A 22,143-nucleotide genomic window follows, 5' to 3' on the forward strand; every position below is an offset into this window, starting at 1 on the left:
AGATATAAAAATTCTATACAAAATATTTGCAAATTGAATCCAAAAACACATTAAAAAATTATACACCCTGACCAACTGGGGTTCATTCCAGTCATACAAGGGTAGGGTTCAGCATAAGAAAATCAATCAATGTGATACAACCCATTAATGAATCAAAAGGGAAAAATCAAATGATCATCTCAATAGATGCTGAAAAAGCATTCAACAAAATTCAGCATCCTTTTTTGATAAAAACACTTCAAAAGGTAGGAACTGAAGAAAACTTCCTCAATATGATAAAGGGCATATATGAAAAACCCACAGCCAGCATAGTACTCACTGGTGAGAGACTGATAGCCTTCTCGTTAAGATCAGGAACAAGACAAGGATGTCCACTGTCACTTGGACATTGTGCTAGAAGTTCAAGCCAGAGCAATCTGGCAAAACAAAGAAATAAAAGGCATCCAAATTGGAAAAGAAGAAGTAAAACTGTTATTCTTTGCAAATGATATGATCTTATATTTGGAAAACCCTGAGAAATCAATGATACAGCTACTTGAGCTAATAAACAAATTCAGCAAAGTGGAGGGATACAAGATTAATGCACATAAGTCAGTAATGTTCCTATACACTAGAAATGACCTAACTGAAGAGATACTCAAGAAAAAGATTCCATTCACAATAGCAACTAAAAAAAGCAAGTATCTAGGAATAAACTTAACCAAGGATGTAAAAGAACTCTACTCAGAAAATTATATACCTTTACCAAAAGAAATAAAAGGGGACCTAAAGAGATGGAGAGATATTCCATGTTCATAGACAGGAAGGCTAAATGTCATTAAGATGTCAATCTTACCCAAACTGATCTACAGATTAAATGCAATACCAATAAAAGTTCAAACAACCTAATTTGCAGACTTGGAAAAGCTAGATATCAAATTTATTTGGAAGGGAAAGGGGCCTCAAATTGCTAAAAACATTCTAAAAAGAAAAACAAAGTGAGAGGACTTACCCATCCGGACTTTGAAGCCTACTATATAACCACCGTAGTCAAAACAGCATGGTATTGGCACAAAGATAGACATATTGATCAATGGAATCAAATTGAGAATTCGGAAATAGACCCCCAGATCTACAGTCAACTGATTTTTGATAAGGTCCCCAAATCCACTGAACTGGGACAGAACAGGCTCTTCAACAAATGGGGCTCGGAGAACTGGATATCCATAGCCAAAAGAATGAAAGAGGACCCCTACCTCACACCCTATACAAAATTAACTCAAGGTGGATCAAAGACCTCAATATAAGAGAAAGTACCATAAAACTCCTAGAAGATAATGTAGGGAAACATCTTCAAGACCTAGTAATAGGAGGTCACTTCTTAGACCTTACACCCAAAGCATAAGCAACAAAAGAAAAAATAGATAAGTGGGAACTCCTCAAAATCAAAAGCTTCTGTACCTCAAAAGAATTTGTCAAAAAGGTGAAGAGGCAGCCAACACGATGTGAGAAAATATTTGGAAACCATGTATCTGATAAGAGACTGATATATCGTGCATAATAAAGAAATGCAACTCAATGACAAAAGTAGAAACAGCCTATTTATAAAGTGGGCAAATGATATGAAAAGTTCCTTTCTCCAAGAAGGAACTACAAATGGCCAAAAAACACATGAAAAATGTTCACCTTCACTAGCTATTAGGGAGATGCAACTCAAGAACACAATAAGATATCATCTCACCCCAATAAGAATGGCCACCATTAAACAAACAGGAAACTTCAGTGCTGAGGAGGATGTGGAGAAATTGGAACTCTTATTCGTTGCTGGTGGGACTGTAAAATGATACAGCTACTCTGGAAGACAGTTTGGCAGTTCCTCAGAAAACTAGATATTGAGTAACCCTACAATCCAGCAATTTCACTTCTCGGTATATAACCAGAAGATCTGAAAGCAGTGACACAACAATATATTTGCAAACTGATGTTCATAGCAGCATTGTTCACAATTGCCAAGAGATGGAAACACTCCAAATGTTCTTCAACAGATGAGTGGATAAACAAAATGTGGTATATACACACGATGGAATACTACGCAGCAGTAAGAAGGAATGAAGTCGTGAAACATGACGACATGGATGAACCTTGAAGACATAATGCTGAGTGAAATAAGCCAGACACAAAAGGAGAGATATTGTACATCACCACTAATGTGAACTCTGTGAAAAATGTAAAATAAGTGTCTTATAATGTAGAATATAGGGGACCTAGAGATAGACAGAAGTTAGTGAAGGGAGAAGGATAATCTAATATGTATAGACAAAATAATGAGGGTGAATTTAATGGTATGGGAATGGTCAGGTATAACTATGGTTCATTAATGGGATTATAAGTATCAGTGCCTTGAAGGCGAACATGTTCTTAACTGGTTGTTTAAAGGCATATAACCCACAGAGTAGCCCCACAAACCTAAATGACTGTTACTATGACATACTTATGAGGTATGACACTGGTGAAGAGGGTTAACAACAGAATGGTATGGAAAAACTACCCATTACATATTAAAGACTACATTTAATAGGAATAACTTACCAACACTATGCTAATACTAGGGATGAATAATAAGCAGCTAATAAGAGCTCTGGGATGTATTATGTTATGATAATTGTTTGAAGCTGAGACTGATGATGATTGCACAACGAAGTGATGATAATGTAAGAAACTGACCGTTTATCTTGGGATAGAATATTTATTAAGTGAAATTAGGAACCCACTACTTAATAAATCAAGCCGTCAACTTGAGGTTTGCTCTTGTGAAACTCAGGGTTGTAAATGGGAGGCTGAGCCCTCCTACAATTATGCCTAACAGGCACTTCCAGGGAACTTCTTTCATTGCTCAGATGTGGCCTTTCTCTCTCTAAGCCCAACTTGGCAAATAAATTCATTAACCTCCCTGAGATGAGGGACATGACTCCCAGGGGAGGGAGTCTCCCTGGCGATGTGGGACATGACTCCCAGGAATGAGCCTGGCCCTGGTAGCGAGGGATTGAAAATGCCTACTTGATCAAAAGTGGGGAATAAAAGGTAAAAAGCTGAGGTCACAGTGGCTGAGAGATCTCAAGTAGAGTCAAGAGGCTGTTCTGGAGGCTTCTCTTATGCAAGCTTCAGCTACACCTCCCATATGGCCACAGTATGCCCTGCCCTAACCAAAAGTAGTCCTGAAATACCTAGGTCCCTACCTGAGATTCTATAAAAGATTCACTCACCGAGTTTAAATTTCTCAGAAACTTAAATCCACCAGTTTTCCTATGCCAGACAAGGCCTAAAACCCAGAGGCAACAGCCTCTTTAAGAACAATAATCAGATGCAGCCCCCTTCCCCATACTGTCGGCATACCCTTTCAATGTGAAGAAGTTGGGGTGCTCACTGTCTAGATACCCCTGAAGATGGAGAAGGAGATTAAGTAAGAGAAAGGGGTAGCAACAAACAAGATAAGATTTAACAAAGGTCTGTGAATACTGAAAGTTTATATAAACATTTGTTTGGATGCTGGGGTGTTGGAATAGCAGGAAGGAGGTAGATGACATGGTGGAACTATACCCTATAGCATCCTTTGAAATTTGCTCCATAGCTACTCATTGAATTTTGCTTTGAAAGTCTTCTTTCTGTATATACCCTATATTGCATGATAAGGAAAGAACTGAAACTGTGGAACTATAACCCATAATAGTTTTTGATATCACTGATATAACTGCTTGTTGAGCTGTACATTGAGAGATGACACCTTTCTGTATGTATGTTATACTTTACAATAATGGAATTAACTGAAGTTGTGGAACTGTAACCCATGACATTCTTTGAAATTTGTTCTCTAACTACTTGTTGAATTGTATTTTGAAAGTATCACTGTTATGTATTTTTGTTAAAGTTCACAATTAAAAAATGCATTTAAAAAAAGATATGGAAAACATTAAAAATTGAAATGCTACATATTAAACTAGAGGAGAGAGCCAAAGTTGTATTCATAAATATCATCCCTATAAAAGTTTTCATTGTATATAAAAAGAAGGAATATGAATGAATGAAGCATTTAAATTCATATTTTAGAATACCTTAAATCCTAACAAAAGTATGATGAAGAAAACAAAAGAACATAGAAAAATAAATTAAATTTTTAAACAGAATTTAGAGACGATTTTAGAAAAACATAAAAATAGTCAACCCCTGGCAAAACTAATCACAAAAAAGAGAAAAAACATGAATAAAATTATATGAGAAAGAAGATACAGCAAAATGTTCAGAGGAATTCTGAAGTTAAAAAAGACAATTCCCAAGGAAAAAAATGAAAATGCTATTAAGAAATTAATCCCTCCTTACTCCGCTAACTATCCAATTCCTTATATACCACCCCACAAAAGAAGGGTAGGTATATATAAATGCTCTACAGGATACTTCATTCTCTCTTTCCTTTAATTTTCAAGGAATGGCTCATTCTTATGTTGTAGAAACCATCCCAAGATATGGAAAATATGGGACGCTGTCTGCATTGGGTTGAATAGTGTGCCTCCAAAAATTCAAGTCCACCCAGAACCTTAGAATGTGACCTATATGGAAATAAGATGAGGTCATACAGGATTGGGTTGGGGCCATATATCCAACATGACTGGGATCCTTATAAGAAGAGGAAAATTTGGACACAGAGACATCAAAACAGATGGAAGATGATCATGTGAAGACTGAGGCAGAGATTGGAGTTATGCTGTCACAAGTCAAGGAAATCCAAGGGTTGCTAGTAACTGCCAGAAGTTAGGAAAAGGCCAGGGAGGGTCCTCTCTTGCCATGCTGATGACTTCTAGCCTCCAAAACTGTGAGAGAACAACTTTCTGATGTTTTAAGCCACCCAGTTAAAAATAAAAATATTTCCTTTCAAAAAAAAGCATAATCTTTAACAGAGATTGATATCTTTACCAAAGATAGCACAAAATTATATACATCAATGGTTTTTATAGAACAACAATTGGAAGATATAACGGAAGAAAAGACTACATTTGTAGTAGCAACAAAAAGAATAAAATCCACAAACATAAATTTAACAAGAAATTGGAAGATTCATCTAAAGAAAACTTTAATGCAATTCTGAAGGACTCAAAAGCAGATTTTAACAAATGAAAGACATATCATGTTCTCTGTGAGTTCCAAACTTATCTAGATGTTAATTCCCTTTAAGTTAATTTATAAATTTTATAGCCATTTCAATAAAACTAACAAACCTGACTATGTGGAAAACAAACCAACAAGAAAAGCCATACAATTCTCAAAAGGAGACGCAAAAAGAAGATCTCTAGCATTTCTAGATATTACAACATTAGAAAATCTTGATTGTTAAAGAGTATAGTTCTGGTGTGTGAAAATATGGAGCAATAGAATAGATGAGAGTCCAGGAGTAGATCCAAATAACATAGGTAACATCTCAAATCAGTGGCAATAAGATTGTCTCTTTAATAAATGGTGTTGGGACAAATGAGTGGCCATTGGGATGAAAAAATGAATTGTATGATTCACACCCTATACTTAGATCAATTTCAAATTAATAAAATATTAAATTTTATAAAGAGAAACTAGAAAAGCACTAGAAGAAAGCATAGGGAAATCTTTTATAACCTAAAGCTGGAAAAGCCTTACATAGACATAAAAGAAAAGTTTGTTAAATTTTACTCCTAAAAAGAGAAAAACATCATAAACAAAATTAAAAGACAACTGATAATCATTGAAAGCATGAAGTGGTTGGACAAATCTCCCACAGACAAAGAGTGTCAAAATTGGGCAAAACATAAAAAGACAACTGTTGGCACTTGAAAGTGACCAAAAAGAGGCAGAAACTGTAGGACAGTTTCCTTCCAGTGTAAGGTAACTGCAATGTACAAGAATTATGAAAATTAACTGCAATTCATAAGAATTATGAAAATCTGTAAAATTTTCATCCAATAAGCTCCCCAACTCTCCAGCCCAAGGACTGCAGCCCTGAAGTTTTGAGGACAGAGTTCAGGGCTGGCAGAGCAGCTGGAAATCCTGGAAGTGAGAAAGCAACATAACAGAGGCCAGAAGACATTGGAATGACATACTTAAAATGTTAAAAGAATAAAATATTGTTAGCCAAGAATTCCATGTACAGCACAACTATCTTTCAAAAGAGAATACAAAATAAAGACATTTTCTGATAAAAATTAACTGAAAGAATTTGTTACCAACAGAACTGATCTTCAGTTCAGTTAAGGGAAATGTTAAAGAAAATTGTACAAGTTGAAGAGAAATGACACCAGCAGATAACTTTGATCTACAGGAAGGAATGTATTTAAAAGGCACAAAAATGTTTGAAGCAAAAATTATAAATTTTATTATTGGACTTATAACATGTTAATATTAATATATGACAAAACAGCACAAAAATTGGGGGAAAAGTAAATGGAATTCTACTGTTTCAAGGTTTCTGTGTTTTACCTGAAGTAATTCAATATTAACTCTAAGTAGATTGTGATAAATTAAGGATATATATTTTAATCCCTGGATCAACTACTAAAAATTAGTGTAAAGAGGTATAAAGATAGTCAAGAAATAAAATTAACACCCCCCCACACACACACAGGCCAAGAACAGAGAAACAAACAAACAAAAACCCCACAAAAACAGATGAGATAAACAGAAAACCAAAACCAAAATTCAAAACTAGCAACAATTTCATTAAATGCAAAGTGACTAAACATTCCATCAAAAGGCAGAGATTGTGAGATTGGATAAAAACAAGAACCAACTATATGCTGCCTACAAGAGATAAGCTTTAAGAACAGAGGCACAAAAGGATTCAGAGTAAAAGAATGAAAAAAGATACAGCATGCAAATAATAAGCATAAGAAAGCTGGAGTGGCTATATTAATAACAGACGAAACAGATTTTAAAAAAAGGCCTACTACTAGAGACAAAGAGGGACATTTCATAGTGATAAAAGGATGAATACTTCAGGAAGACATAATGGTTATCAATGTATATGTGCCAAATAATAGTGTTTCAAAAAGCTGACAAAAACAAGGGGAGAATAGAGAGATGGAAGAAAATGGTGGCATAGAAAGGAGTGGAAGCTAGTTTTTCCCCCTGGAACAACTAATAAACAACCAGGAACAACTAGTAAATAATCTGGAATAACAACGGGGGGACAAACGTGACTGTCCACACATCATGCACCAACCTGAATTGGGAGGAATGTCCAAGATTGTAAGTAAAAACTGTGGATCCAAGCCAGGAGGCCCCTCCCCCCATGGCCTGAACTGCAAAGCCTCATGGTGCTAGAGAGCAGCACTCTCCAAGCAAGCAAATACAGCTCAGCTGAGCTCCAACTGGGGTTTAGTTAATAAACGTGGACTGCTCAATACAAGATATGAATCCCCAAGAAGCAGAGAGAGGCTTTTGGTGATGACTCACCTTAGAGAGTCAGAGAGTGGCCATGGACTGGCCCTGAAGGGGGATTTCTGTCCCTTTTTCAGCTCAGTGGAGAAGGCCGCAGCCGTTTTCAGTTCCCAGCACTCTGACCAGACAAGTGTGGAGACAGCACAGACAGACAGTCTATTCAAATGTAAATGACCTTGCCCCGGGGGGTATATTTTCCCTAAGAGGAAGAAAGTGATGCCAAGCTCTACTACCTGCCTTCCATTCAGAACCAGATCTCAGAGCCTGGGGGAAAACAGCCATGGGCCACACCTTCTTACATCAGTCTAGAGCTACAGGCTGACAGGCACCACCTATGAAAAGCACAGTGACTTGAGGCCACACACAGTGTACCAATCTTCTTAAACAAACCCTCAGGGAGACACGATACTATTGCCTCCTGCTGAGACCTGAGCCTGTTCTGGTCTGAGAAAACCTGACTGTGGAAACCAAGGAAATCAGATGCCTAGACAACAGAAAACTACAACCTACACTAAGAAAAACGAAGTTATGGCCCAGTAAAAGGAACAAACTTACACTTCAACTGAGACACAGGAATTGAAACAACTAAGACTAAATCAATTCAAAAAGTTGAGGGAAGATATGGCAAAAGAGATGAAGCATATAATGAAAACACTTGGCATACATAAGGAACAAACCGAAAGTTCAAAAAAATAACTGGCAGAATCTATGGAAATGAAAGGCACAACACAAGAGATGAAAGACACAATGGAAACATACAACAGCAAACAGCAGATCTCAAGAGGCAGAAGAAAACATTCACAAGCTGGAGAACAATGCACCTGAAAGCCTACACACAAAAGAACAGATAGAGAAAAGAATGGAAAAATGTGAGCAACATCTCTAGGAACTTAAGGACAAAACGAAATGCAGGAATGTACATGTCCTTGGTGTCCCAGAAGGAGAAGAGAAGGGAAAAGGGGCAGAAGCAATCATAGAGGAAATAATCAATGAAAATTTCCCATCTTTTATAAAAGACATAAAATTACGGATCCAAGAAGCGCAGTATACCACAAACAGAATAGATCTGAATAGGCCTATGCCAAGACACTTAATAATCAGATTATCAAACGTCAAAGATAAAAAGAATCCTGAAAGCAGCAAGAGAAAAGCAATCCATCACATACAAAAGAAGCTTGATAAGACTATGTGCAGATTTCTCAATAGAAAAGCACAGAGGCAAGAAGGAAGTGGAGTGATATATTTAAGATACTGAAAGAGAAAAACCACCAACCAAGAATCCTGTATCTGGCAAAACTGTCCTTCAAATATGAGGGAGAGTTTAAAATATTCTCTGACAAACAGACAAAGACAGAGTTTGTGAACAAGATACCTGCTCTACAGGAAACACTAAAAGAAGCACTGCAGACAGAAAGGAAAAGACAGGAGTTAGAGGTTTGGAAAACAATTTTGGGAGATAGTAGCACAGCAATGTAAGTACACCAAACAAAGATGACTGTGAGTATGGTTGAAAGAGGAATATTAGGAGCATGTGGGACACCTGAACAAAAGATGAAAGATAAAGACTGGCACTGTATAACTCAGTGAAGCCTAGGGTTCCCAATGATTGTAATAAAAGGTACAAATATACTTTTACATGAAATAGAACAAATGAATGTCAATATTGCAAGCTGTTAAAATAGGATGGGAGGGAGAACTAAGATGGCGGCTAGCTGAGACAGGGCGAAAAAAACACTTCTGTGAAAAACACTAGCTAAAAACCAGAAAGTGACCTAGAATACCGCTTACAGCGATGCACCAACTGGATGAGGGCTCCTAGCTCCAGAGGGGCCATATACTTGATGAAACCGGGAGTCGGCATTCTGAAATGAGTGAGTAAGCTGGCTGGAAGACCCACAGCAGCACAGCAGGCTGGGGAAGCCAGGGTTCAGCGTATGGAGACTAGCTGGCTGTTTTTAAAAAAAAAAAAGGAGTGGCTCCAGTAGCAATTGTGGGAACCATGCAGTAAAACACAGCAAGAGGGGCCTGGGCTGGCCTCTTGCTGTCTGGCTGCGAAGATAGCCCACAGCAGATACCCTTGAGTTCAGGGGAACGGAGGGGAGAGCCGGAAGCAGAAAGAAACCCTGTGGCTCGCAGCTGGCCCCCCAGAGGGCTGGATAAACTCCTGCCCGGGGCCATGCCCACAGCCCAGAGCCCCGCCAGTTGTCCTGGAGCTGGGAAGGAGGAACTATGCAAGGAGGAGGGGGCTGAGATGCCCCGCTCGGCCATTTTTGCTTCGGGGCTGGGAGTGCACCGCCACACGGCCCGGCGGCCCGGGGCTTCCCTTGAGGGACGGCGCGCACTGATGACGTAGCACAGCCTCCCCTCGGCTGAGCTCCTGGAGGAGTGCAGCTGGGAGGGGGGATCCGCTTGGAGAACCCAGGGATGCTACGCCAAGTCCGGTGGTTTATGGATCAGCGAGGGAGAGAGGCTGGGGCTGAACTGAAATGAAGGCTTAGACTCTTGGGGCAGCCTTGAATCTCCAGGATCCTGGGGGATTTGAACATTAGAACTGCTCTTCCTCCCTGGCTACCCATACACATGCCCCACATTCAGGGTGGACAGCTCCAGCAACACACCCAAACTGAGTTCTCCAACTGAACCCACAAGAATCATTTCCCCACACAGAGTGGAAAAAAGGTTGAGAACTGACTCGAGGGATATAGATGACTCACAGATGCCATCTGCTGGTTAGTTAGAAAAAGTCTACATCACCAAACTGTGTTCCTGAAAAATTAGATCGATATCCCTTTTTCTTTACAACTTGAAAGAGCCCTATCAAACAAAACAAATGCCAAGAGGCCAAAAACAACAGAAAATCTTAATGCATATGATAAAACCAGAAGATATGGAGAATCCAACTCCAAACACGCAAACCAAAATATTGGAAAATACAGTATACCTCGCAAAATTAATCAAAGATCTACAGTTGAGGAATGAAAACATAGCAAAGGATTTAAAGGACATCAAGAAGACCATGGCCCAGGATATAAGCTACATAAAGAAGACCCTAGAAGAGCATAAAGAAGACATTGCAAGAGTAAATAAAAAAATAGAAGATCTTATGGAAATAAAAGAAACTGTTGGCCAAATTAAAAAGACTCTGGATATTCACAATACAAGACTAGAGGAAGCCGAACAACATCTCAGTGTCCTAGAAGCCCACAGAACAGAAAATGAAAGAACAAAAGAAAGAATGGAGAAAAAAATAAAAAAAATAAAAATGGATCTCAGGGATACGATAGATAAAATAAAACATCCAAACTTAAGACTCATTGGTGTCCCAGAAGGGGAAGAGAAGGGTAAAAGTCTAGAAAGAGTATTCAAAGAAATTGTTGGGGAAAACTTCCCCAACCTTCTACACAATATAAATACACAAAGCATAAATGCCCAGCAAACTCCAAACAGAATAAATCCAAATAAACCCACTCCGAGACATATTCTGATCAGACTCTCAAATACTGAAGAGAAGGAGCAAGTTCTGAAAGCAGCAAGAGAAAAGCAATTCACCACATACAAAGGAAACAACATAAGATTAAGTAGTGACTACTCAGCGGCCACCATGGAGGCAAGAAGGCAGTGGCATGACATATTTAAAATTCTGAGAGAGAAAAATTTCCAACCAAGAATACTTTATCCGGCAAAACTCTCCTTCAAATTTGAGGGAGAGCTTAAATTTTTCACAGACAAACAAATGCTGAGAGATTTTGCTGATGAAAGACCTGCCCTACTTCAGATTCTGAGGGGAGCCCTGCTGGAGGAGAGACAGGGAAAGGAGAAAGAGATATAGAGAATTTTAACAGACATATATAGTACCTTACATCCCAAATCACCAGGACACTCACTTTTCTCTAGTGATCACAGATCTTTCTCAAGAAGGGACCATAAACTTGGACATAAAACAAGCCTCAAGAAATTAAAAAAAAAACATTGAATATACTCAAAGCACATTCTCCAGCCACAATGGAATACAAATAGAAGTCAATAATTTTTGAACTGTAATTCCACTAGTTGCTTCCTACATGATATAAAATACACAAACTCTAAGGACAAATCAGTGGTTTTGAACTTAATGTAAAATATGTAATTTTAGACAACTATATAAAGGTGGGGGAATTCAGGAGTATAGGAACATAGTTTATGTGTCCTATTGAAGTGAAGGTGGTATCAAAGAAAAACAAGATTGATGTGGATTTAAGAGGTTAATTTTAAGCCCCGCAGTAAACACAAAGAAATTATCAGAGAATATAACCATAGACACAAAAAAGTAGAGTTTGGGTTAAGAGAAATGGGGGAAGGGGCAATGGGGAGTTAAGAAATGAGTGTAGGATTGCTGTCTGAGGTGAAGGGAAATTTCTAGTAATGGATGGTGGGAAAGAGCATTACAACATTCTAAACGGGATTAATCCCACTAATGAAAGGCTAGGGAGGGAGTGGAATGGGAAGATTTAGGCTGTATATATGTTTCCACAACTGAAAAAAAAAAAAAAAAAAGTCAGTCTAACTAGATGACAATTGAATACTAAGGATGAACTTGGATGGGACAGGAGGATAGAGGACAGGTGGCTCAAAGGGACACAGTTGAGACATAAGGAAAAGGAAATATAGAATGTAAGATTTTTATCATTGTTGAATCTATTGTACTTCTTAGCTGTGCTTAATGGGATTGCATGAAAGAATGTTCTTGTTCATGGGAAGTGTATACGTGAATTATAGTGAATGCTCAAGGATGTGTGCAGCTAACTCTCATATGTTCAGATGACAGAGCAATAGATGATGGATGATAGGGAGGGAGAGAAAGAAATAGCGATGTGACAGCAGGTTCAAGTTGGTGGATTGAGCTATCGGGAGAGGGGGGACAGGGTATGATGGAATTCTGTGTATGGCGCTAGTATTGTTTTTGCAACTATTCATATAACTTTGAATTTATTTCAAAATAAAAAAAATCAAATATTAAAAAAAAAAAGGATGGGATTGGGGGGGAAATACAATCAACGCAAACTACAGACTATAATTAACAGAAACATTGTATTATTCTTCCTTTAATATAACAAAGGCAATATACCAAAGCTAAATGCATATGGGAGGGGTGGAGGGAATAGGGGAAGGGTATGGGACTCCTGGCATTGGTGATATTGTCTGACTCTTTATCCTACTTTAGTTTAATGCTATCTTTCCTTTTGTTGCTTTCTAGCTGTCATGTTTTTTTTTTCTCTCTCTCTCTCTCTCTCCTTTTCTGTTTTCTCTCTACCTTCTTTGACTCTTCCTCCTTCTTTGTGGAAGAAATGGAGATGTTCTTTTATAGATAGTGGCGATGGTGCTGAATACATAAATACGTGACTATACAGGGAACTAACGACTGTTTACTTAGGATGGAATGTATGGTGTGTGTTCCAGTTTGCTAATGCTGCTGGATTGCAAAACACAAGAGATGGATTGGCTTTTATAAAAGGGGGTTTATTTGGTTACACAGTTACAGTCTTAAAGCCATAAAGTGTCCAAGGTAACACATCAGCAATCAGGTACCTTCACTGGAGGATGGTCAATGGTGTCCGGGAAACCTCTGTTAGCTGGGAAGGCACATGGCTGGTGCCTGCTCCAAAGTTCTGGTTTCAAAATGGCTTTCTCTCAGGATGTTCCTCTCTAGGCTGCAGTTCCCCAAAAATGTCACTCTTAGTTGCACTTGGGGTATTTGTCCTCTTTCAGCTCCTCCGGAGCAAGGGTCTGCTTTCAACAACCATCTTCCAACTGCAGTTCCTCTCTCAGCTTCTGGGCATTCTTCAGAGTGCCCCTCTTGGCTGTAGCTCCTCTTCAAAATGTCACTCACAGCTGCACTGAGTTCCCTCTGCCCGTCAACTCATTTATATGGCTCCACTGATCAAGGCCCACCCTGAATGGGTGGGGCTATGCCTCCATGGAAATAGCTCATCAGAGTTATCACCTAGAGTTGGGTGGGGCGCATCTCCATGCAAACAACCTAATCCAAATGTTCCAACTTAATCCCCACTAATATGTCTGCCCCACAAGATTACATCAAAGATAATGGTGTTTGGGGGACATAATACATTCAAACTGGCACAGTGTGTGAACAAAACTGTCTTAAAAAAATGGGTTGATGAAGAAAACTTGAGGGCACTATATTGAGTGAAATAAGACAGACACATAAGGACTAATATTGCAGGGTCTCACTGATATGAATTATAATATGTAAACTCATAGACATGAAATATAAGTTACCATGATATAGAACAAGGCTAAAGAATGGGGAGCAGTTACTTACTACGAGCAGAATGTTCAACTAGGGTAAACTTAAACGTTTGGGAATGGACAGAGGTGACGGTAGCAAGTTGTGAGAATAACTAACAGTGCTGAATGGTGTGTGAAGGTGATGGAAAGGGTAAGCTCAGAGTCATGTCACCAGAAGGAAAGTTGGAGGTTAAAAGATGGGAATGTATAAAACAGTGAATTCTGTGGTAGACAATGTCCATGATTAACTGTACAAATATTAGAAATCCCTCTCATGAACTAGAACAAATGTATGACACAATAACTAGAAGTTAATAATAGAGGGGCATATAGAAAAAAAATATACCTATTGCAAACTATATACTACAGTTAGTAGTATTTTAACATTCTTTCATCAACAGTAACAAATGTACTATACCAAAACTATGAATCAGTTATGGAGGGGGTGTGGCTAGGGGTATGGCAGGATTGGAGTTTCCTTTTTTTTGTCTTATTTCTTTTCTGGAGTAAAGAAAATGTTTTTAAAATTGAAAAAAAATTAATTGTGGTGATGGTTGCACAGCTGTATGATGGTACCATGGGCAATTGATTGTACACTTTGGATCTTTGGATAGTTGTATGGAATGTGAATAATCTCAATTTAAAACATTTAAAAAAAAAAAAGAAGGGGAGAATAGAAAAATCCATGATTATAGTTAGAGATTTCAAGTCTCTCTTTCAATAATTGACAGAAGCATGAGGCAAAGAATCAGTAGACACTGAATCAACCACCTATCATCCATCTTAACCTAACTGACCCTTTTACGGACTAGCATACCAAACGACTGTTGACTCCATATCCAAGTACACATGAAACTCCCAAGGAAGAACCATATGGTGAACCATAAAACAAGTTTCTCTTGATTTCAAAAGGTTGAAATGTTAGAGTTTTTTCTCTAACCACAATGGAATTAAATTGGAAATCAATAACAGTAAGACAACTAGAAAAATATGAAATATTTAAAAATTTTAACACACACTTCTAAATAACATATGGGACAAAGAAATCACAAGGAAAAGTAGGGAATATTTTTAACTGTATCAAAATCTATGGAATGCAGCTAAAGCAGTGCATTTGTGGAAAGTTATAATTTATACAATTGTACAGGAAAAGAAGAAAGATCTAAAACCAATTACTTACACTTCCACCTTTGGAAACTAGAACTAGAAGAGCAAATTAAAATGAAAGTAAGTAGAAGAAAGGATACAAAAACAGATTTTTGGAGCTTTCCTGTATTGCTGGTAGGACCACTTTGGGAAAAGTTTGGCAGTTTCTTACAAAGCTAAATATACACCTACCAAAAGACCCAGAAATTCTCAACTCTTGGTTATTTTTCTAAGAGAAATGCAAACATATATCACAAAAAGACATACAGAAATGTCCATAGCAATTTTATTCAAAATAGCCCAAATCTGGAAACAGCCCAAAATGTCCATCAACAAGTGAGTAGGAAAACAAACTGTGGTAGATCCATACAATAGAGTAATACTCCTCAATAAAAAGGGGGAAAAACAAACTAGTGATACACATAACAATATGGATGCATTGCAGGACACTATGCTAAGCGAAAGAAACCAGACACAAAAGACTGTGTACCATATGATCTCATTTGTATGAAATTTTAGAAAAGACTAAACTAGTCTATAGTGACAGAAAACAGATCAGTATAGCTAACATAGCTGACCTCATTAAATGATCTCATCATTCATTCAATTTACTATTCAATATATTCCTGAAAGGTTAAAGCATTGAATATGTTAAACTAGAAAAACTAGGACAACATATAAGAGAATATTTATCGAAATATAAAACTTGCTAAGTTAAAAAATTAACTTGTATTAAGCAAAGCCAATTAAAAATGACAGGAAAAAAGTTAATGTTTAAATTATACAAAGAACTCGCACAAACTGACCAGAAAAGAAAGAAAAACATTAAGGCTGATAAATGGCAAACACAGAAATATGTATTTCAAAATTAAAAAGTCAATGTCCAACTCAACTAGAAATTATTTTTAACTCAATCAGTAAGAAGAAAGTGTAATTCTGGCAAGAATGTTGTACGACCAGTTATTAGAATACACTGTTGATGGCAGAGTAAATTGATACAAACTTTTTGAAAAATGATTAGTCAACATGTATATATTTAAAGCATTAAACTGTTTGAAACTTTTGACCTAGCAAACCCTTTTCTAAGACTATATTCTAAGAAAATAATAACATTTTTTAAGCTTTAGCAGAAAGATGCTTACTGAAATATAATTTGCAGTAGTAAAATTGTGGTTTATTTACCTGATAAAATATTATATGCCATCAAAATGGATCCCTACAAAGTCTTAAGTAAGTCTATGGAAGCTATGGAAGCTGATAAAAGCTAAATATAAAATTGCATGCGTGCAACTTGTTCAAGCATAACTTTGAAATTGTAATAATTTTTGTATTAATTGCAATTATTTATAAACATTTTTTAATTGTAATATTTTAAAAATAATTGTAAAGAAATAGACAAAAATAGAACTGACTCTGCCAGCATTTGTTTTGGGGAATTGGGATTATGGAAGACTTTTTCTTTCTCTCTATACCTAAACTCTTTAATGTAATCATAATTCTAAGGATGTATTTAAACACTTAGGACAGGTGAGTGAAAGAAAAACACTTACTCAGGAAAGCCAGTTTCTGTGCTATTGTTGTCCTTAGAAGGAGATATGGCCATGAACACACAGTTGATGATAACTGTGCAGATGATGAACATGCTAAACACTGTAACCAGAGTCCATTAAGGCAGATACACTATGGGGTGGCAGGTGTGACTGGCTATTGTAGTGGAGGCAGGGCCCCCTATCCACAGGTGCATCTATCCTCCAGCTGTGAATGCTGGCTGAGAACAACTCACAGCTGTCTCCTTCTATGGAGAATTGTCCTTGGAAGGGGAGCCACCTCATCTGGAGGGCTACGCACCTCCGTCCATACGTCTGACTGACTCAGACTTATGAAAAGCCAACCCTTTATACCAAGGCAGGACAACTCCAGGGTGCAGTTCCTGCTCCATAGCTTCCCATGGGCTCAGGCTGAGGCTGACTCCAGCTAAGACCAAATCCTTGCTTAGCTCCTCCTTTAGCCCCATCCTGCTTCCTTCTCTTTCCTTCTCCAGAAAGTACTCTTCCACTGAATCACTTAAACAAAAATCCCCTCTGCTTCTAAGGAATCTGACTTAAACAGTTATCCCCTAGCTTTCTCCTTAGCATTTCATTATCTCTACCGGGAATCCTGAGATGTTCTCAGCCTGAATCCAGAGGCTACCCTGAGCCCTAGACCTTCCTCAGCCTGAGTGCCCAGGCCAACTCCCATTCATGCAGTGGGGTCTCTGATTGGCTTCCTCATCATCTCTTTTCCCACTGCTGCTCTCAGGCTGGCAGATCTCAGCCCTCCCTGGCTCTGCAGACTTGCTCTCCTCCAACTGAGGAAGCCCCAGCTCATCAGCCTGACCCAGCTCGGTGACCACTCTTTCCTCTACACCTGAGGCTCATGCACTTTTCAGATGACCTGGGCTTCATAAAAAGTTCAAGAAAAGGATATGAATGGACTAAGATTTTAATGGCTAAACTTCTTATTGAATTGAAAGGCCCCAAAATGAACAAGGCATGCTTGGCACTGAAGCGGTGGATTGTTCTGTCTTTATTCAGCACCATAAATGTCTGCAAAACAAACAAACAAACAAATAAAACACACATACACACACACACACACAACAGGAATTACATGCAGTGACAAAGCAATATTCAATATGAGTTCATTTAGAAAAAATTCAGTGGCACCACTGCCTGAGGTTTGTTTTGGTTTATTGTTATAATACAGTTTATGTCATTCTGAAGTCTGAGGTACCTTCTGACCAGTCTACACTGGGGCTCTGGAGGGAAGTAGATCCCTACTTGGCCTGGGCCTCACTCAGAAGCCCAAGAGAAGTGTGGGCTATGGGCTCTTCACCAGAAGGGATGTTCTGAAAACACCACAATGGGGAGTAGGGGCTCTGCAAATATAAAAAGTAGGGAATAAAGTAATAACCAGGGCAAACAAAACCCTTAATATTGTTCTACATCCTCCATGTATATATTTATGGAGTCAAGGATTAGAAGAAAACTTGAAGAGATGAAAGTAGGGTTGAACATTCACATTCAGCAGATTATTCTAAATTATTTTGATTATTAATAAAAACTTTGTAATGAATCTTAGAATAGTCAAGGATCTAAAGAGCCCATATTGTTACCTCCACATCTGGGCAGTTCCACATGGGAAAAATCCACCAATCAATTACAACCTTGAGGATCTTCAAGAAAGACATTAGGAAGATTCCCAGAGTTTCTATTCTGTTCTCCCCATGAACACAGGGGCAAATCTGCCCAGTGGTTCCCATCTAGCAAAGGGAAGGGCGTTTGGAAATGTATGTGGGTATTGTGAGTTGTCACAATGATTGGGGGCTACCCTGGCCTTTAGTGGGTAGGTCCAGGGATGCCAAAACACAGAACAGACCTGCCAACTGATGCACTCTTCCACCCAAAGTGCCCAACTGGGACCCATGGTGAATCCTGAACCTGTGCCCATTTCCTCCTGGCATGTTTACCAGGGCTCTAGGAATGAAGAATCCCCTGGACAACAACTCATCACCCCCAGGCTTCTAATATCCACCCCCAGACCTCTCTCTTTCCATTTAACTCAATTCTGGGTGTCTCCACATCTGTCCCCAAGTCTTTCAATTACAAAAGCCTGCACAAATCAAGGATCATTCCTGTCTACTGTCTTATTTCTCCTTTCAGACTTGCAAAAAGTGTCCCTTGACCCTATGATCCAGAATGTTCTTAGACAGGAATGACAGGCCTAATCACTCAGGCCCAGAGATGGCACGTGAGCACTATGTTGGCTGAGGCACCAGATCTTGGGCCATGGCCAACCATTAGCCTCCCTTCAGTGAGTTGGACTCACTTGTCTGGTGGGCATTGAGACTGGAAGGAGGGACATTGTGAAGTAGGATGTTTCCCTTTGCCTCCATAACAACATGAAATGGGTTACAGTATTCTTTAAAAGCTATGAGCCCAGGAGTCCAAACCTTCCTTGGGAATTCTGTGCTCTTCCTTTGGTGAGATGATTTTAGGGCAGAGAACAACTTTTCTTTGAGGTAGGTCACTCCAGATAAGTGGCATTTTATATGGCGCTGCTTCTACGTCCTTTGATTTTGATATTTTATTAAAGCCTCTCCTGACTGCTTTAAATATTTTAACTAATGGTGTACTTAAACTACATTTATCAGAGCTTTAGTGATTAAAATGATAGGTACCAGCTCCTCCTGCCTGTTACAGCTCCACCTCTTCTCCCTCAAGCTTTCTCTATAATGGCAGCTTCTAAAAAGAGGAAGTGTATAGAAAGACTACTTGGGCTTGAGTCCCAGCTCTATCATTTTCTGGCTGCTTGACCTAGCTCCAAGCCATGTCACCTGTCTAGGCTTCAGCTTCCTCATCTGTAAAGTGGAGGGCTGACAATGACTAAGCACACCTTATATGACTGCCAAGAGCACTGGCCATGTGAGATCACGGATATACGGAGCTCTAAACAAAAACCATGTCTTCTAATTTAATGGGAGGACTCAGACTGAAAAGACATGGTCCTGGGACATCCACCAAGACTGGAACAGAGCCTAGCTTCCTAGGACTGTCTGCAGCACACCAAGCTGCTGCCTGACTCCTGGGTCTCCCAACCAACCTTAAGGCAGAGGCAGGCATCAGCTGTTAACTCACCTCCAACAACCATGCCTCCAAGAAGCCCTTGGAGTCCTGGGGCATAAGGAAGAGAAATATTAGAGTGTTTTTGCTCCTCATCTTCCCCTTGCTTGTCCTTCCCACTTACACCTCACTTTCCTCTAGACACAGGGCTCCCATTTGGTCTGGAAACCCTCAGTCTGTCTCAATTTAAGGACATGCAGGCCAGACAACCTTTCTTTGAGAGGTCAGTTTTCATGGGTTCCAACAAAGAATGTTCTATTTTCTAGGATCTCCTCCAAGCTCCCCAGCCTCCTTCCTCCTGGACCTCAGTTCTCCATGTCCTGATGAGATTGCACAGTTAGACGATGGTCTGCAGAGGACTGTCCTCAGAGCCCTGGGCTTTCAGCTAGCTACCAGAGGTGCTCAGAGCTCACATTTCCTCACTAAGGGACCCCTTTAAGGGATGGCACAGGAACTTTTACTAGGATTTCCCTGCAAGAACTACATCCAGGTAGATAAAACAGCAAGTTTACGGCATATTTGCATGGTATTAACATATAATCTGCATGTGCTTACTTGGTTACTATTTTCTTAGACCTCAATTATTGAGCCCCTACTATGTGACAAGTGTTAGTCTAGTCCCTTGGCCTTGATATTCTCATTTAATAGCCTAGAGAACCTATTGTCCAAGAGTCTTTCAAGGTAAATCTTGTTGCTGAAATAGTCATTCCTGGACAGCTATTAATATTTTATATCAGTATAATGCTTTACAGTTTATAAGTTTCTTCTATGGCATGCCTCTTCTGTAGGGTAGGGAAAGCAGGCATTCCATTTTAGGAATTAGGAAAGTGAGGATTAGTGAAGTGAATTACCTGAAATCATAAAAGCAATCACTTGAAATGAACCACACCCCAACTTTTCTGACTGCTAGTCCAGTCCTCTTTCCAGAGGCCATTTTGTGTTTTCTCTGTTCTCTTCTTACCCTTTCTGCTTCTCCTAGTCCTAATCTCCTTCCCCAAGACATACTTTACAGAGAGGAAATGAGGGCTGAGAGGGGTTCTCAAGATTATGAAGGGAATGGCGGGGTGTGAAAGCAAAGGAGGCATAGAGCCTGCCCCCTACAAATCCCAAGATTAATTAGAAAACCCTGTAACATCAATTATAAGATGGTCAGAATGCTCCAGCCTCCCCAGAGGAATACCTTATGATTTCTGTAGAACGGGTCCAAGTCTTCCAGAGGCTTTCCTACAAGCTCATTGGGAATGTCACCATAGAGCTTGGGCAATTTCCTGGAAACCTTTAGGTCAAGCTGAGGTCGAAGTGGGGGTTCCGCAGTTGTCTGGTCTTTGGATTTCTTTTTCTCCTTTTGGATGGCAATACGTTTTTCAATTGCAGCCAAAGAGTCAGCAGTGAAGGGTCGGAAATTCCGCGCATCTGGGAAGATCACTGGGTAGCACCTGTCGTCCATCTTCATCCTTGGGAAAGAGACAAACAGTGGATCCTGAGGGAGCTTTTGGAAGGTAGAAATAATGCAGCCTGCCTTGGGATTTTACTCTCAAAGGATGGTGTCATGAGTGGCTCCAAGTATTGAGGCTGAGGTGAAGGGGCAAGGGAGCTCATTGCCTGTAGGGCTGATCAGAAGCAGTGTCCACCACTGTGGATATAAAAGGAAACTTTGGCAAAGGAAAAATAAAAGCAAGGCATCATTCCTGAAAGGCTGAGGGATAGGTGGGAAGTCGAATTTATGAACAAGTTAGCAGAAGAATCCTAGTCTCTAAAACTGATACCCAAGTTATCAAGCAAGATAATAAGGCTGAATCAGCTGAACTACTGAAGTGGGGTCTGCAAATTGCAGACAAGTGGGCATAGTGTGAACAGGAGGGGAAGGAATAAGAAAGAAATTGAGTGGGTTATAGCATTGGGTTGCTATAAATGTAGACTATAAATATAGGGGTCTTTTTTATTTAAAATCACTTATCAAGTAAAAAAACATTTCCAAACAAAACAAAGTGAAGCAATGGGAAAAACAAACATCCTGAAATAAATTTATTCGTTCCAATATACTCCTACCATACCAAAAGAAAATTGACAGGGTCTTTTCTAACACTTGGTCAGCAAAGTTCTTAAAATGTTACAGAATGAAAATATAAGATCCATAAACACAGGCATGAACATTTATACTACCACCTATGATCCCACATCAGCTGTCTTCTGAGATCCAGACCTGGCAAAAGCTATAACCCAAGAAACCAGAAAGGAGTTGTCAAAGCTAATAGAGTCAGTGGTGGTTTGGAGCTATGTATTCTAGAAAACATGTTCTTAAACTTAATTCATTCCTGTGGGTGTGAACCCATTGTAAGTAGGACCTTTTGATAAGGTTCCTTCAGTTAAGTTATGGCCCACTTCATTCAGGATGATTTTTAATCCTATTACTTGCATCCTTTAGAAACAGCGTGAAATTCAGACTGACAGAGAGAAAGCCATGGAGAGAAGCTAGAAGCTGGAAGTCAAAGGAACCTGGATGAGAAAGAAGAGGACATCGCCATGTGACAGAAAAGCCAAGGAACCCCAAGGATCACCTGCAGCCAGCCCTAAAATGCCAAGAGAAAGTAGCACCTTCAGACACCTCAATTTTGGA

General features: G+C 39.2%; 1 protein-coding gene across 1 annotated transcript in view; it reads right to left on the reverse strand.

Annotated features, from left to right (window-relative positions):
* SCN11A (sodium voltage-gated channel alpha subunit 11) overlaps positions 1–20,973 on the reverse strand; it is a 129,792-nt gene extending 108,819 nt beyond the window's left edge. The window contains exons 1-3 of the mRNA XM_037828765.1: positions 20,707–20,973; positions 17,332–17,450; positions 16,416–16,517 (exon numbers count right to left, since the gene is read on the reverse strand). Of these exons, the coding sequence (XP_037684693.1) occupies positions 16,416–16,517; positions 17,332–17,450; positions 20,707–20,973 (488 nt within the window). The remainder of the gene's footprint in view (positions 1–16,415; positions 16,518–17,331; positions 17,451–20,706) is intronic.
* Between the last annotated feature and the right edge of the window lie 1,170 nt (positions 20,974–22,143).

Source organism: Choloepus didactylus, chromosome 1 (genome assembly GCF_015220235.1).
Source record: "Choloepus didactylus isolate mChoDid1 chromosome 1, mChoDid1.pri, whole genome shotgun sequence".
Classification (NCBI taxonomy): Eukaryota; Metazoa; Chordata; class Mammalia; order Pilosa; family Megalonychidae; genus Choloepus; species Choloepus didactylus.